At 42.2% G+C, this 15,976-nt stretch overlaps 1 protein-coding gene across 4 annotated transcripts in view; it reads right to left on the reverse strand.

The window, feature by feature from the left end:
• Positions 1-2,359: 2,359 nt before the first annotated feature.
• The window catches only part of snphb (syntaphilin b), a 32,988-nt gene continuing 19,371 nt past the window's right edge, over positions 2,360-15,976 (reverse strand). For 2 of the 4 annotated variants that reach the window (XM_084366855.1, XM_084366853.1), the window contains 4 exons: positions 13,318-13,497; positions 12,612-12,719; positions 10,773-10,922; positions 2,360-10,600 (listed from right to left, as the gene is read on the reverse strand). In XM_084366855.1, the coding sequence (XP_084222981.1) occupies positions 8,569-10,600; positions 10,773-10,922; positions 12,612-12,719; positions 13,318-13,497 (2,470 nt within the window). In that variant the 3' untranslated portion in view covers positions 2,360-8,568. The remainder of the gene's footprint in view (positions 10,601-10,772; positions 10,923-12,611; positions 12,720-13,317; positions 13,498-15,976) is intronic. The other 2 variants (XM_084366856.1, XM_084366854.1) reach the window with 1 other exon arrangement.

Here is a 15,976-nt window from a genome sequence, read left to right on the forward strand (position 1 = left end):
TTGGACACCCCCCTTAAGGTTAAAAAATGTATTGCTTGCGAAAAACTCTGATCTAAGATCGTGATCATGAAAATGCATGAAAATCAAAATTAATGCTCTTAGTTTTTTTCATTGGTAAGTGACCATGGTTTTTTGTGGGTTAATGTCCGAGGAGATGTCCATAATCAGGAATTAATGGATGAAATCTGCAGCAGATGGTTGCCTCCGTGGAGGAGGCATATTCTTACAAAAGTACCATCTACAGCTCAATGTGACGAAGACCAAGGAACTGGCTGTGAACCTGAGGAGGACCAAGGTGCTGTTGAACCCTGTTTCCATCCAGGGGGTCAGTGTGGACATTGTGGAGGATTATGAGTATCTGGGAGTCCACACTGATAATAAACTGGACTGGGTTAAGAACACAAATGCCCTCTACAGGAAGGGACAGAGTCGTCTCTATTTTCTGAGAAGATTGAGGTCATTCAACATCTGCCGGACTATGCTCAGGATGTTTTATGAGTCTGTGGTGGCCAGTGCTATACTCTATGCTGTTGTGTGCTGGGGCAGCAGGCTGAGGGTAGCGGACACAAAAAGGTTGAACAGACTACAGCAAGGCCAGTGACGTTGTGGGAGTGGAGCTGGACTCTCTGATGGTGGTGTCAGAGAGGAGGATGCTGTCCAAGTTACATGTCATCTTGGACAATGGCTCTCATCCACTCCATGACGTGGTGGTCAGCCACAGGAGTACATTCAGTACTAGACTGATCCCACCAAGATGCACCACAGAGCGCCACAGGAAATCATTCCTGCCTGTGGCCATCAAACTGTTCAACTCCTCACTCTGAGTGTGGCATTATTACTCTGTATATATGTACATTTCTTGTATTTTTGTTTTGTTTTTGTTGACATTGATATTATTATTATTATTATTATTATTATTATTATTATTATTACTATTATTATTATTATTTCTACATATTCTGAACTTTGAATGGGAGCAGCTGTAACACAAACAATTTCCCCTAGGGGAAAGTAAAAGTATTTCTGATTGATTTTGATTCTTACATTTTCTTTAGAACCATCATAATTGGGAACAAATGCAAAAAGTCAATCCACAAACAGTCACAATATTAAGCAAGAAAACGAAGAGATATAAGATTCAGACACACACACACACACACACACACACACACACACACACACACACACACACACACACACAGATGAAGACGACAGAAACGTTTCCTCCATGCTGTTTAATATAGGGGCTTTTGGTCTTTCTTTATACAGTGTGGTGGGAGTGTGAATGGAGAAGTAGCCTACTGATGTATTTTACTGTACACACTACTATTGCCATTAAAATAGTTAATTTACATGACGTTATCTGTAGATATCAATGATGTCAGCTGTATACAAGGCATTGAATGTCCTGTATGGTAGGATGTTAAAGAACTTGGTATAACCTCTGTATACATTATTAATTATCATTACATAGGCTATGGAACACACAGACAATCAGATAATAATAAAGCATATAATGACAATACACATTCAAACATTGACATAAAAAAAAAAAACGCCAAACACCCCCCACCTCCTCCTGTCTTCCCCCAGAGATATTCAGCATTATGTGTCTAACGATATACGTAGTATATAATCACTCAGTCACCCGCCTCCACCCACATACTGTACACTGGCACAACCTCACACTACAGCAGGAAGTTCAGGTGTATAATGTGACAGAAAGAGAAAACCGGGTCACCAGGCACGACAACGTTCTTGCAGAGTGTGACACTCTTGGGATAATGGCCTCCATGGCATTGCAATAATCTTGGACTGGGTTATGATAAAGTGCTGTATGGTGAAGACTGATTGGATGAAAGTCAGATTTAACTTTTAATGAATAAATCACACCCTGATGAGTCTCGAGCCTCTGCTGGAACTGAAGCGTTTAACGAGTCAGCTGTCAGAATCCTAAACAAGGCTGCTGCTGCAGGCCGCAACATTTACTACCCACTGAACAGGAAAATGTAGGAGACACAATGGCACCAAGGATGTGATTACAATCACCAAACCCTATCAGGACATAAATGAAGACATAAGTGTAATGTCATATTCTAGAAACACCAGAATATGTTCAACATATCAAAGCAAAAGACCAAAAGCCTTTCAATACAAAGTCCTGAAAGAATTCAAATGTAATCTTGAGTGCAGAAGAAAAGAACTTCACTTTCATTCCTTTCTTGTGCCCACAGATTATTATTTTTACAACATGTGTGAACAAGTTGAGAAATTGTGTGTACAAGATAGCCTATGGCTAACACTGGTACATTTACAGTGATGTGGATCAATTTGTATTTTCCTTGAAAAAAATAGTGAATTAAAAGCTACAAGGAACTTTATTTTTTTGTTGATTCTGGCGACCCCCTGTGGACAAAAGATGACAATGGTGAAGCAAAGTAAACACTGTGCCAAACCACCAGACTACAGAGCTGATTCTTTCCTCAGGCTGTGAGACTTCGAAGGTCATCCTCAGCACGCAACATGAAAATGATTTTAATTTAATCCGAATGTGACAGGCATTAAGAAGAACAATGATAATTACACAGAACCGATCTCCTCGCTGATGGTCCTGTTTGCTTAAGGTCATATCGAGGCTTCATTATAAAATAAAGATGGCTTTATAACTAGTTAAAAGTTCCTTGTAGAAGGTTTAAATAAACACTTGTGAAGACAAAATTCGTAACACAGCAAGTTAACTTAGCACAAAGACAAATATCTTGTATATCTGTACAAGACAAGACAATAAGTCACATGCACAATGTCTCAAATTATAAGTTGTGTATCTTGTGTGTATGAGAACATAACTCAAAAGATACATAACTTGTACTCACAAGGTAGAGTATATGTCTTGTGTGAACAGGATATCTTCTGCATACAAGAGAACAACTTTTGAGGACAAATTATTAAAGGGGCACTATGTAGTTTATGAGAAGAAATTCACCCTCAGAATTTTTATATTTACATATTAATGAGGTAATAATACAAACTTAGAATTTTTTTTTTTTCCATAAGTGAATAAACAAGCTGTTCTCAGAGGAAAATAAGGTCCCAGAACACAGTTTGAAGCTAGAAAGGTGGCAGGGTCCGCCACATATAAACAAAGTAAAACAGTATAAATTGTGTTGTCCTTTAAGGTCAGTTTGTTTATTCAGTCATGAAAACAAAGAAAGTTTGTTTATTTAGTTTGTTTAGGCAGAAAAAAATCAGTCAGTGAAGATGTTTCTCTTCTGATTAAAATGTCTTCACCAAAACTACAGAGTGCACCTGTAACTTGTGTGTTATTTTGTGCGAGTAGGACAATGACTTGTGAACAAGATCCAACACAAGATGAACCAGTTGAGTTGCAGTTTACATCTGTGTCCGTCCAGACTCATATGTTGTAGTGAAGTTGACCTTTGACCTTTTGGATATAAACTCATCATCACTTCATCATTTTATCCTATTAGACATTTGTGTAAAATGCTGTCATAATTAGCATAGAAGGTCTTGAGTTATGTCCACTGTCAACTTGATCTTTGACTAACAAATTCAAACAGTTCAATCTTGAGTCCAAGTGTCGAAATGTCCTGCTGGCATTCCTGAGATATCATGTTCACAAGAATGTGACAGTCAATCTGAAAACATTATGCCTCCAGTTACGGCTATAAGGCATAAAAAAAAAATTATAATAAAAAAATCTTTCAGGACTTTGGAGGTCTCCGTAACACAACAATAACGATGCACTACATTTCAATAACAAGCTCAGAAACTCACCTACATGAGTGTTGTGCATAGAGGTAAATGTAGGGGGTTGAGATGAGTGCTGCCTGAACGACTACAGCATCACTAGTTCACTAAATCCTGCCTTTCCTCCCCTCTATCAGCCTGTGTTTTATGACAGCACGACAGTGTGATTGACTGAAATCAAAGTACAGTGCTGACACACAGTCGTTAACTTTCATCATGAGACATTTTTTTTCACAATACATTAATATTGAGAGGAGGAGGACGCCTCCCACATTCTCACACCTGTTCCCTCACAGGATCATATGGCTTTTTAGTTAAACATGAAATTGTTTAGGCCTCCTAATTCATTTTAGCCAAGCGGTTCACACAGTCAGGAGATGGGCGCTAGTGCACAACTCATGATTATAAGGAAAGATTAAAAAGGAGCAAATGTATAGGTGGAGAAGAGACGGTCCTGCGTGTCTCTAAGGCTTCATTCAATCTTTTCATGGATCTTAATCTATCGATAATGGCCGCTGTTGATGTGGATCCTTCAGATCGATGTAGTGAAAATCAAACACAAACAAGGATCGTCCTGATTGTCGCTGATGTCTGACGATTACATCATTTGACCGCGCAGCATGAACACCGCCCATTCTCTGCCAGTGTGTGGTTTGACAACAGCACTGACTTAAATCTCCATTATTTAGTTTGACCTGTAGATACATATGTTGGTCAAATGTAAAGAGCGGAAAGCAACAGCTCTTATGGATGAAGGTGACTGCTTTACAGTATTCACAGACATAATGACATGTATTATAGTTGTATTTTCAAGGATCTACCTGAAATGTCTGCATAACCTTAGTCACTCTTCACCTGTTTCATTTCATCATCAGCACTATGTCAAACTTAACTGATGATGCAGACCAACAAAACAATCAATCAGAACTCAGTGGACATACAACACTTTGGATACAATCTCAACTTCAAGTAATTGCTTCAAATTCATAAAGTGAACAATAGTGCAAAAGATGTCAACCAAATAGTAAAAAAAAAAAAAGATTCATGCTGCTTATTTCTCCACCGAAGAACTGAACAACTCAGTTGGTGTTGGACGATTTTTGCTGGTCTTGTCGGGGTTTCTTGATCCACGTTTGGCTCATGTGTCTCTGACAGTCAGGCGATTTTACAGTTGCAGGCTGCTTTTTGCCCTTATTACACATAAAGTTTAACATCTGCACAAGATCAGCAAACAGAAGAAATTGCCATTAGATGCCACTTTCATTAAAGTCCTCTTGAAAAGCACATTCAAGCAAAGAAAACACCCTGATCCTAAATGTGATTACAACCCAGATAACTTATCCATTTACATTTTGAGTGTCAACTAACATGTAGTACTCCATGTCTAGAAATGCTTTACAGAATGATCTGTTGAACAAATAGTTTTTTTGCAGTGACTGACTAACTCTTGTACAGTGGACTTGAAATACACACTACCAGAGTGACAGTTAAACTACACCACGAGAGCATTAAGTTAGCAGAAATATACAGCACAGACTGAGCACAACTCACTTCATTCAGATCTGCATCAAAGTGTCAAACTGAGCCAGTGAGTATCTACAAACAAGTGTCTGATCAGTATATGACTTTCCTAATAGATCAGATGACTTGAAGAGATTTCCTATGTGTGTTATGTGAAATTGAAAGTAGCCCAAATTTAGTTCAATTATTTCCAATAATTCAATAGTTGATATAGCTTTTTTTTCCCTTTCTGTTCTGTAGCATAAAGGGACTACAGTATTTGTTTTACAACCCTGTTGCAGAATGAAATATAAACAAATGTTTACCTTTACGTTTAGGCTGAGTTTGCTTCAAATGCAAGCTTGGAGTACAAGAGTAAAGTCCACCCTAAAACATAATGTCCATGTTGTTCCTATCATCACTCTCTCTGTGATGAAAAGATATGGAAAAAGAGATAACACAATCAACATGTCTGAGCGGTGTTCTTAAAGCTGTAACTTGTGGCCAGAATTCTAATGTAGCTCCAACACTATAGGGGGCCGCATAGCCACTAACTGCTGCTCACTGTGCTGCTTGCTGTAGCTATCTTTGGATGTAGTGGCCAAGGACGTTACATTAAACCTGGACAGTGTTGGAGGCAGAGTCCCATTCATTCCTCTGAAAGCTGCTCAGTGATGTTTTGAAGACAATAAAGCTTTACTTCCTGGTATGATAATACTCAGATCTTCCGTGTTGTGTGGCCCGTAGAGCGTGGGCACTATAGACTACCGCTGACAGAGCAGGCTAACTTCTGGTTTAGCACCCGGCTAACTTGAATGGGAATAAAATAATTTAATCATGCAGCCCTTCTAGATTTTTCAAATGTTATTGGACTGGATCACTCCAGTTATGACAGTGATACGAGTCATTTCACGTGGGTTTGCAATGCTCAAAAAATGTATCCACCATTTTACAGATGCTTCTTTCATCATGTTAGCTTATGGAAAAAGGTCGCAGTGCATCATGTGGCAAAGTAGTTACACAGTTTGGTCACTACGAAAACTGCCTTCAAAGCCTACGATACAGGACTGGCCCAGGCTAGCTGGTTAGCATGCTAACTTCAGTAGACATCTCTGCAACACAGTACTTATGACGTCTTACTGTCAACATTGTTGTTTTTTCACATTTTGTCAATTAGTTAATTTAAAAATGTTTTTAAACTAAAATATGGCCATATCTTGCTAATTGCCTGTTTAAACAAACTATATTTAATTTTAATGAGCTTTTATGTGCTAGTAGACAGAGCCAGGCTATCTGTGTCTGTATGTTAAACCAAACATATAGTTTCATAGATAGTGTATGGATATAAGAGGGGTACCAATCTTCCACCTAACTCTCTGCACGAAAACAAGCGCATATTTCACAAAATGTTAAACTACTCCATTTATGACTGAGAGAAACATTGAAGGAGTAGAAAACGTGTAGGCTGTGGCTGTGACTGCCCAGTAAAACCCACAGGGATGGTCTGCGTAGAGAAGATAAAAGGGAACAAGATTGTGAGGTTTGGTTACAGTCATAATGTATGTTGCATTTTTTGTAAGCTGAATAAATCTGTAGATTTGCAGGATAATTAACTGGAGACCCCTCTGTAGATTCACTAAACTTGAGCTTTTACATCTGAATCAGCTTTGTTTGGTGTCTATAGATGTAATCACATACTCTCAGGATAGAAACACAGCGAGCTGGATGGAGCGACCAGCTACCATTCATTTTCCATGAGAAGTGATAAATCTCCCCCTTATTAATATTTGAGATTGAGACCTTTCGGTTTAGAATCGGAAAGATGGGCAGCGAAGTCGACTATCTTGGGTTACTGGGCATGCTGGGGTTGAGGGGAATGAAGGAGCAGATTCTATTCCAAAGACAACTTTAAAGAAAGGAGAAAAAGATGTTAATTTATGCTAGAAATCCATCTAATCGTCTAACATCCAGATAGTTTATTGTCATTCATTTGAATGAGGCCAGTCCAGCGACAAAGCCTGGGTGCTAACGCAAAGGGCTCAGAAAACAAACAAACAAAAACCCATCCTATTCTCACATATATGCAATAGATTATTTTGTGAGCGGAATTCTGTATTTCTACTGTTTACCTTGTAATTGCCATGACATAAGATTAAATAACTGAGGCCAACTTTCCAGAATCCTGTCTCTGAGCACTATGGAAAGCCAATGTTTTTCAGACACTCAAACTTGTGGATCTGTTACTCAACCCAGATTTCCTGGTTTGTAGTTCATGTCTAACTAGCATCTGAAACAACACACACTTACCAACACAGCCCCTTCATTTGTTTTAATGCAGAATGGTGATCGGTCTGAATGCCCACTTTATGGTGTTGCGACCCCCTCAAACTAAACATCAAACGACATCCAATCTAATGAGCGACCAATTTGGAGTTAAAGACTAGCTTAATCTGCACAGTGTCTTCATGGCGTGAACAGAAAAAACTGTTGAAGCAGCAGTAAACTGTGTTTGTCAGACAGAACGACTGAGCTGCCCTCCAACAGCTGAGTTTGGGAAGTTTATGGTTCTTGGTGGTGGTGTTTTTCGGTGTGTTTCTACCCTTAGAATCAACCTGAGTTCTGTTTCTTGATAATAAATACGCTCCATGTTTAAGTCTCAATTTAAAGATGGTGAAGGCTCAAAGAAAAGCCCAAACTGTCTCCAGTCATTGGACATGATTGGATTCTGAATTAGGGTGGATTTGCCCTCACTCACTGCAGTGGTTTGTCTAATGCAGACAATGGAACCATTTGGTTATACATGTACGTGTTACACATCCACATACCATATTTCATGAACACACTGACCCACACAACATAATTCAAACGTGTCAGGATTGACTCAGATTGGTAGGCTGACAGATCAATGAACCTTTAACATTTCCCTGCACTTAAAAATAAAACAATCAGCTTTAGACATCCAAGCATAGATCATTAATTTGAATCAGCTCATTCAGTTTTGCACAAGTCAGTAGTGTTAGCAGACATCTTGGTAGCAACAGCAAGGACCAGTGGGTAAGAGACAATAAGGAGCAGGACCAAACAGAGTTTAGCTGTCAGAGATCTTAGTCATGAATGCACATTTCCTGGTTCTGATGCTCCCCTCAGCTATCAAGCTTGATCAGAAATGGAGGACAGGAAGATTTTTCTTTTTCCAGCCTCACACTACAGGTATCTTCAAACAAGCTTAGGACCCAGACCCATACAGGAGAGATCGTAGTTAGACTCTAGGACTACAGAGGCGCTGAACAGATTCTCCTCTCATATCATCGATCCGCCCAGGTCTCCCCCGCCTGCGGGGTAATGCCTCAACCCACCTCCCCTGCGTAGCGAGTGCAGCGCCACAGTGCAACAGCCACGCAGCAGTGAACCTATATGATACATGGGCTGTCCACCACGAACTGGACCGCGGCAAAGCCAAGCCACTGTTGGCACCACAGGGATGGCCACTGCTAGCAGATCGACCAGGAAGTGGCGACTCCAGTAGCTTTTCTGAATTCTACCAGAGCCAGACGGATCTTCCTCCTCTGCCGTGGCACCCCCTGTGGCGCCTTGTTCTTTAGTGTCATCTTCATCATCCTCATCATGGACCTCCACTACAGTAACACCAGCTATTTCCTCACTGGAGGTAGATCTCCTTGGCTGGGAGGTGTGAGGCTGTTCTACGCCAGGTGATAATCCTGGGCAACTTGGACTCTGCTCTGTCTCCTCTACCTGGGTTGATCCTGCTGATAGACCAACTTCTTGTTGTCTCTTTTCAACCCTGAGGGTCTCCACTGTCATCCCACCCTGTCTGCCTTCTCCACAGCATCCTCCAAATGTAAGCTCACCTTGCATCCCTGCTGATGTCTCCGCTGAATCACACAGTTTTCCTGGAGCTGCCTCCTCTGCTGCACCCTGAACTTCCACTTCGATTCCTCCCACTGAGCCCATCTGCATCTCCTGCCCTTCTTCTGACACTCTTATCACTGTTGTTTCCTCAGGCTTCTCTGTTGCCACAGCTTCATTCTCTTTGTTGTCATTCTCCTCCTTTTCTATTTCCTCCACTCCTTCTTTGCCCCCACACAGAGGACTTTCCATAGAACATGCCACAGTAGCGGAGCGGGGCAAGGGAGGGACCAGCGGTGTTTTGGAGACCGGAATCGGCTCTGTGGCCGTACTCATTACCGTTGCTGTGGTTACTGAAGTTGTGGTGGTGATGGAGTCCAGCTCTTCCTCCCCCTCATCAGACATCCAGGTGGAGGTGGGGCTGCAGGCCTGGGAGCGGAAAGTGCGTTGCTCTGCAATGGTATCCAGATCAGACGGGTAACCTGCTGTTGCAGGGATGGGGCAGCTTTCGGTCTGAATGCCTGTCTCCCGCAGAGGGTGCAGGTAGAGGTGATGGTGGGACAGGCATGGATGGCTCATACAGCCCACTCCACCTAGGCCGCAACGAAAGGGTGACAGTCGCTCACCTGTACACAGCTTCTCATAGGTGGAGGAGTGCGGCATAGTGTGGGGCACAGAGTGGGACATATGGGGGAAAGAATGAGGTAAGGTATGGGAGTATGTGTGAGGCAGAGAGTTTGGTAGAGAGTGGGTCAAAGAGTTGGGTAGAGAGTGGGGTAGAGGATGAGGCAGAGAGTGGGGCAAAGTGTGGGAAAAGGTCTGTGTGTAGGAGTTGAGTAAAGATGCTGTTTCCTCAGAGAGGAAGGCGGCTTCCAGCAGCAGGTCAGCCCGGCTGGGGATGCTACTGTCCTCACCGCACACAAAGCCACTGTCCTGGGTGCCGTCACCTGACAGGCAAGGAAAGTCTGGGCCATTGCCGTTCCGGTCAGCCAGTGCCTGATCGCTTAGCTTAGTGTAGGTGGAGCTCCGAGTTAGAGAACGGGCTGGGGAACCGTCACAGGAGCAGGTACCCCTACCTCCTACTGCAGGTTTTGGTATTCCACCTGGACTTTCCCCTGATACAGATGCTGGTGCCGAACCCCCAACACGGGACCGACAGCCTTGCATGGCTTCCCCCTCTTTGGCTAATCCGGCCTGGGCTAGCTCCATGTTGAGCAAAAGGTTCTCAAGCTTGTGGTTCTGAGTGTTGATGTCCTGGAAGTACTTCTGGACCCCTATATCCCCACTGAGTCCTCCAGCATCACTCAGCCTGGCACGAACAGTGTCCACAGCCTGTTTGAGCTGCTGGATCTCCTGACGTGCCTCCTTTAGTGCCAGCTGAGCCTCCACACGGTGACATTCCTCCTCAACCCAGTCCTCCTGCATCCTGTAAAGCTGGCCTCTCAGCTCATCTATCTCTGTGTCCCTGGGAGGGACAAAATAGAGAAAAGGGAGAAAGAACAAAAGAGAAGGGGAGAGAATAAGAGGATTAGATGGAAAAAGAAAATAGGCTTAGGATAAGGGTAGAATAAGAGCCTGGAAGACATACTTAAGAACAAGTCAGACAATGTAAAAACTCTTCTATCTCAGTTTCTCACCTGTCTTGCAGAGTGTTGATCGTTTCCTTTAACCTGGCCCGCAGGTGTCGGATACACACCTCTTTCTGTTGCAGGGGTGTGAGGTACTGCTCTGGTGGAGGGGGCCGGATGCCATGGTTGTCCGTACATGACGTGTACTTCTGATGACGTCTAGGACACGAGCATATGAAAAGTGTTTTCCCAAGTTCTGTACAACTGATTTCACTTCGGTGAGATGCTGGGTATTTAAAGGAATAGTTCACTCTAAAACAAAATTCAGTCTTTATTGACTCACCCACATGCTGATGAGAAGTCCGGTGTAGTTTCTTATTCCTCAAAGTGCAGCTGGAGACCCGCGGGGGTACCCTCCGGCAACAATAATCCATATAACGAGCGCAAGTGGCGCCCGAGAGGAAAAGGTCCATAAAACTACACAAAAACTTTGTAATATTCCTCCATACTGCTCGTCCGCTGCAATCCAAGTGTCCTGAAGTGGCGACATCCAGAGTTTAGTCGAAACGACGTCATTTAGTACATTTTTACAGCCTAAACAGTCACTATGCTATATCTGCCTGGAGGCATGCTCCGCGTTCACGCGAGTCTCCCTCACAGCCGATTGCACTACGGAAGCCGCGGCGGACAAGATGAACGAGACTCGCGATAGATACACACTGGTATTTACATTCTGCTTTGAGCGACCGAGCGACACACAAACACAAGAGGGATCTGCTGCACTAGTGATTTGAAACTTTGACACTCACAACAGGATGTAAATACCAGTGTGTATCAATCGCGAGTCTCGTTCATCTTGTCCGGCGCGGCTTCTGTAGTGCAAACGCTGTGAGGGAGACTCGCGTAAACGTGGAGCTCACCTCCGTGTAAACATAGCATAGTGACTGTTTAGGCTAGAAAAATTTACTAAATGACGTCGTTTCGACTAAACTCTGGATGTCGCCACTTCAGGACACTTGGATTGCAGCGGACGAGCAGTATGGAGGAATATTACAAAGTTTTTGTGTAGTTTTATGGACCTTTTCCTCTCGGGCGCCACTTGCGCTCGTTATATGGATTATTGCTGCAGGAGGGTACCCCCGCGGGTCTCCAGCAGCACTTTGAGGAATAAGAAACTACACCGGACTTCTCATCAGCATGAGGGTGAGTCGATAATGACTGAATTTCGTTCTAGAGTGAACTATTCCTTTAACCTCAATACTTTTCTGGTACCGACCAAAATGCATCTGTAGCCATAAAGCCTGTTCAGGTTCGCAATCTTGTTCATTTATTATGATCAAATAGTTCCTGATTTATTATCAATTTCCCACATTAGAGTGTATTTACAGGAGAGTAAAATTGCACATGTGAAAAACTTAAAAATAGTCTTTTGTGGCTCCAGAGGAAGCTGCATGTAATCTAATAAATTACCTCCAGTGATGTCACTCTGTGGCTTAGTTGTACTGTGGGTAATGTAGGCGCCAGGTTGTAAAAAGGCAGAAGAATTCATGGAATAAAAAAAGTGATATATCTGGTTCTGCTGTATCGATTTTGATCACTTGTTTTTAAACTGTCCATAATGAATCCAACAGTGTTACAGGACAGCAATCCTAGACCAGTGGCTTTTCAAAACCTGGTTCATACAATACCCACAATGCAACATAGCCATCTATATACAGTATGTTCTGGGAATATTGAGTTCTGATTTTCACTGAGGGGCGGAAGTCATAAAAAATTTCAGTTTTTATTCATAACTTTCATATTTGGTTTTAAATGAATGCACTCAATCATTCTAGGGAGTATGTTAGACAGGAGCTAGTCAGAGAAGCTTTTCATCTACATTACTGAACCAGCCGTGCAGTGCCTTACCCTTTGGTGGGGCTGCAGTCGCTGCCTTTACAAGAGCCTGAGTTGCTGCCACTGCTGATGGAGGCGTTGCCATAGGGATCTCTATTACTGGGTGCGGCCGGTGTTCGCCTGGTCGGAAATAAGGGGAGACATTTTAATCTGTTCCTGGAAACACACCATGAAAACTTACTCCAGATAACGAGGTGACTGTGAACTCTTTGAGCTGTTGAGCGAAACCACTGTGACACTGAAAATAGTGAACATGAATGGAGTAAATGTCAATCCAGGTCCACTGACATGCCAACACAACACATAAATGCACAACTATACACAAACACATCGCAAATACAGAGGCCAAAGTCACTGATAACAGACAACAGTTCTGCCTCAGAAACAAGGACACACAGTCCTTTGGGAGCGAACAGTGATGTTGTAGTTATTCAAAAAGAGAATGTGATCTGCAAAAATGAAAACCAAACCAAAAAGCATTACCCAAAGGAATGAAAGTGAGGATAGCTTTCACTAAAGAGTATGAACAAAAGAAATGAGAACAAACAAAGAGAAAAGAAGAAGGGGGAGCAGGTCAGACTAGACATGATGATATTGCAACACTTGTTCCACAATATCACATCATGAAACATTCACAACAGTGCAAAGGGTCTCATCATTCCCATGCTTTAGATAGTCAACACTGATGGGGAGGAAAGAAGAGGGACTCAGGACAGACCGAGAGCGAGGGGTGGAGGGAGAGTTTGTTGTACGGCTGTGGCGATCTGGAGACTTGGTGGAAGCGTATCCTTTAGTTGGCGACTTGGTCGATGTATAGCCTTTAGTCGGACGCATTGAGACCATATAGCCTGTCTCCATGGGAACGTAGTCTAGCTCTATGAACCTGCAGTAGTCAAACCTGACCAGGCAGAGACAACAGGGTGTTAAATCACAGAGGACAGCAGAGGACCACACCAGAAACATACAATGTGCATGCTATAAGTGTATGCACACCATACTGTTGAGGTGAGACAAAGCTGTCTAGCTTATAGCATGTTCATTCAGAGCCCAAGCTGCAGGCAGCAGATGCTAAACATCAACAAGCACTCAAACACTGAAGGGGCCCAAGAGAGGTGGCTCACTAAAAGCTTTACAAAAGGAGCAGTGAGACGGCTCCCTTCTGCTTCCATAAGAAACGTCTATGTGAAGTCATTTACTGCTATGAGGCCTTCACTGGCTCAGAACAGGAGCTAATAATCTGCAACCTGAAACATAATTCACAAGAGGTAAAATGTTCTGAGACTCTACAAGCAGGGGAGTGGCAGCAACAGCATGAGCATTTATTCATAAGAGCCGCATCATTCAGAGTATTTCACTCCACACAAGCTTCAAATCAAACATTAATTCAACCTTTGACACGTCTGATACAACCCAAAAGATTGTCAGAGCGTAACAGCACAGCATCTCTTATCAGGACAAGTTATTTACATGCTAAAATCTGCATAGACTACTAAAGGACACACAAGTGCATTCAAATTGAAGAATGATGTGGATTTAGCCAGATATGAAACTGTAAAGACCAGCACAACCCCTTGGACTATCTAACATCACACGCTCATTTTTCTCTACGCACACTGCCAAAAAACATGTAGAGTAACCTGAAAGTAACTATGATGAAGTAGCTCTCTGCTCCCTTCTCAGACCATAACATAACAATCCTCATCCTGCACTATGAGGGCAGATTACAGTTATTAACTGCTTAACCACGTTTTTCTCAACAACAACATTTTGGTAAATATGCCTATTAGCTTTTGTTAAGAGATGAAAAGATCTCTGCCACTCTCATGTCTGTTTGTTAAATTTGAAGCTAGAGCCTGGAGGCGATTAGCTTAGCTTAGCATAAAGAACAGAAACAGGGGTACACAGCTAGCTTGACTCACTCCAAAGTGACATTTTGAAATTCCAGCTAAAACGTTGTTGGGGGAAATTGTGGAAATGGAGCTCCTGTATTTTGAATAAAAATCATAAAGGTTACAACTTCTAAAAAAGTACTATATTGGTTTCTAGCATAGATTAAGAACAAGATACCGAATGCAAAATGGCACCTATTCTGTCCAATGAGAACTACTGGCCTGGCACATATGCCAGAAAAGTTGTCTATCTTCAGTAGTGTAGTGCTGTAGTGGTGCTGGCCCCGCCCACCCGGCCTATAGGTTTCACAATGTGATGACATCACAGATTTTTAAATCACTTTTCTCAGCTTGAGGAGAGTTTTACAAATATAAAACCACCGTGGATCAAACATACATTACAGAAAAAGTCATAAATGATGATTTTTGTCACTTGAGGTGTCCTGTAAACGGTTTTACAGATGTCTCTTTTATAATGGAGGTCAACAGGGAAAATGCTTTCTGGACCACCATATTGAAGTCTAAATAATACATTCATGGATTCCAGTTTGCCTGAGTTACAGAAGCTACCGGAGTGGACGCTAGTCCAGACTTGATGTCAGGACTTTGTCTCGCTATAGTTCCAGAACTTCCACATTTTTTATTGGTGAATGAATTACTAACATGTGGCACATGAGAAAGAGCTATTGAGTAAACCAGGCTAGCTGTTTCTCCTAAATGAAACTAAGCTAAGTGAAGTGCCTGCTGACTTTAGCTTCATACTCGGTTGAAACAAAATGAGAGTGGTATCAATCGTCTCATCTAACTATTGGCAAGAAAGTGAATAAACATATTTCTCAAAATAGTGAACTATCCCTTTGAACTATTCATGTCAGACAATGACACAATTGCAAAAAAAATCATCGTAAAGACCATGTAAAACCACACATCATTTAAATAACAGTCTAGAAAAAAATTTAAACAAACGCGAATTTTCACCTTTAACCATTGCTATTATCCTGCTAAGGAAAATAAAGTTGTTGAGTATCACAGCACATAGTACATAGTTATATCAGTGGTAGCCAGGAAAGGGAAGGGTGATCTGTGATGGGCAACTTCTGTCACGACTTTCTTTGCTAACAAAAAATAATGTAGTGTTTTATAATCAGTGATATTTAAAAATTCATACCAAATGCAGTAATGACCGGTTACTTTAAAAGGACATGACTGTTGCCCAGTCACTGGCCTCAAAAGAGGGAGGGGGGACAAGCAGGACCAATCAGAGCAGCCATGAGGGATTTTCACACAGGACACGATAACTTTACGCCGCTGCAGTGAGATCCAAATCATGGACCCAACTCAGTGACTTCACTCAGCAAGCTGTCTCATGTCCAACAGACACAAGGGAACCAAAATTTCCTAACTGTAACTACTGAAAAAAAAATCAATCAAATGGAAAGATAAATTCATTAACCATCAAATGCACTGTTGTTTGATTAAATACACTCA

Source organism: Pagrus pagrus, assembly GCF_965226575.1.
Source record: "Pagrus pagrus genome assembly, chromosome: 11".
NCBI lineage: Eukaryota > Metazoa > Chordata > Actinopteri > Spariformes > Sparidae > Pagrus > Pagrus pagrus.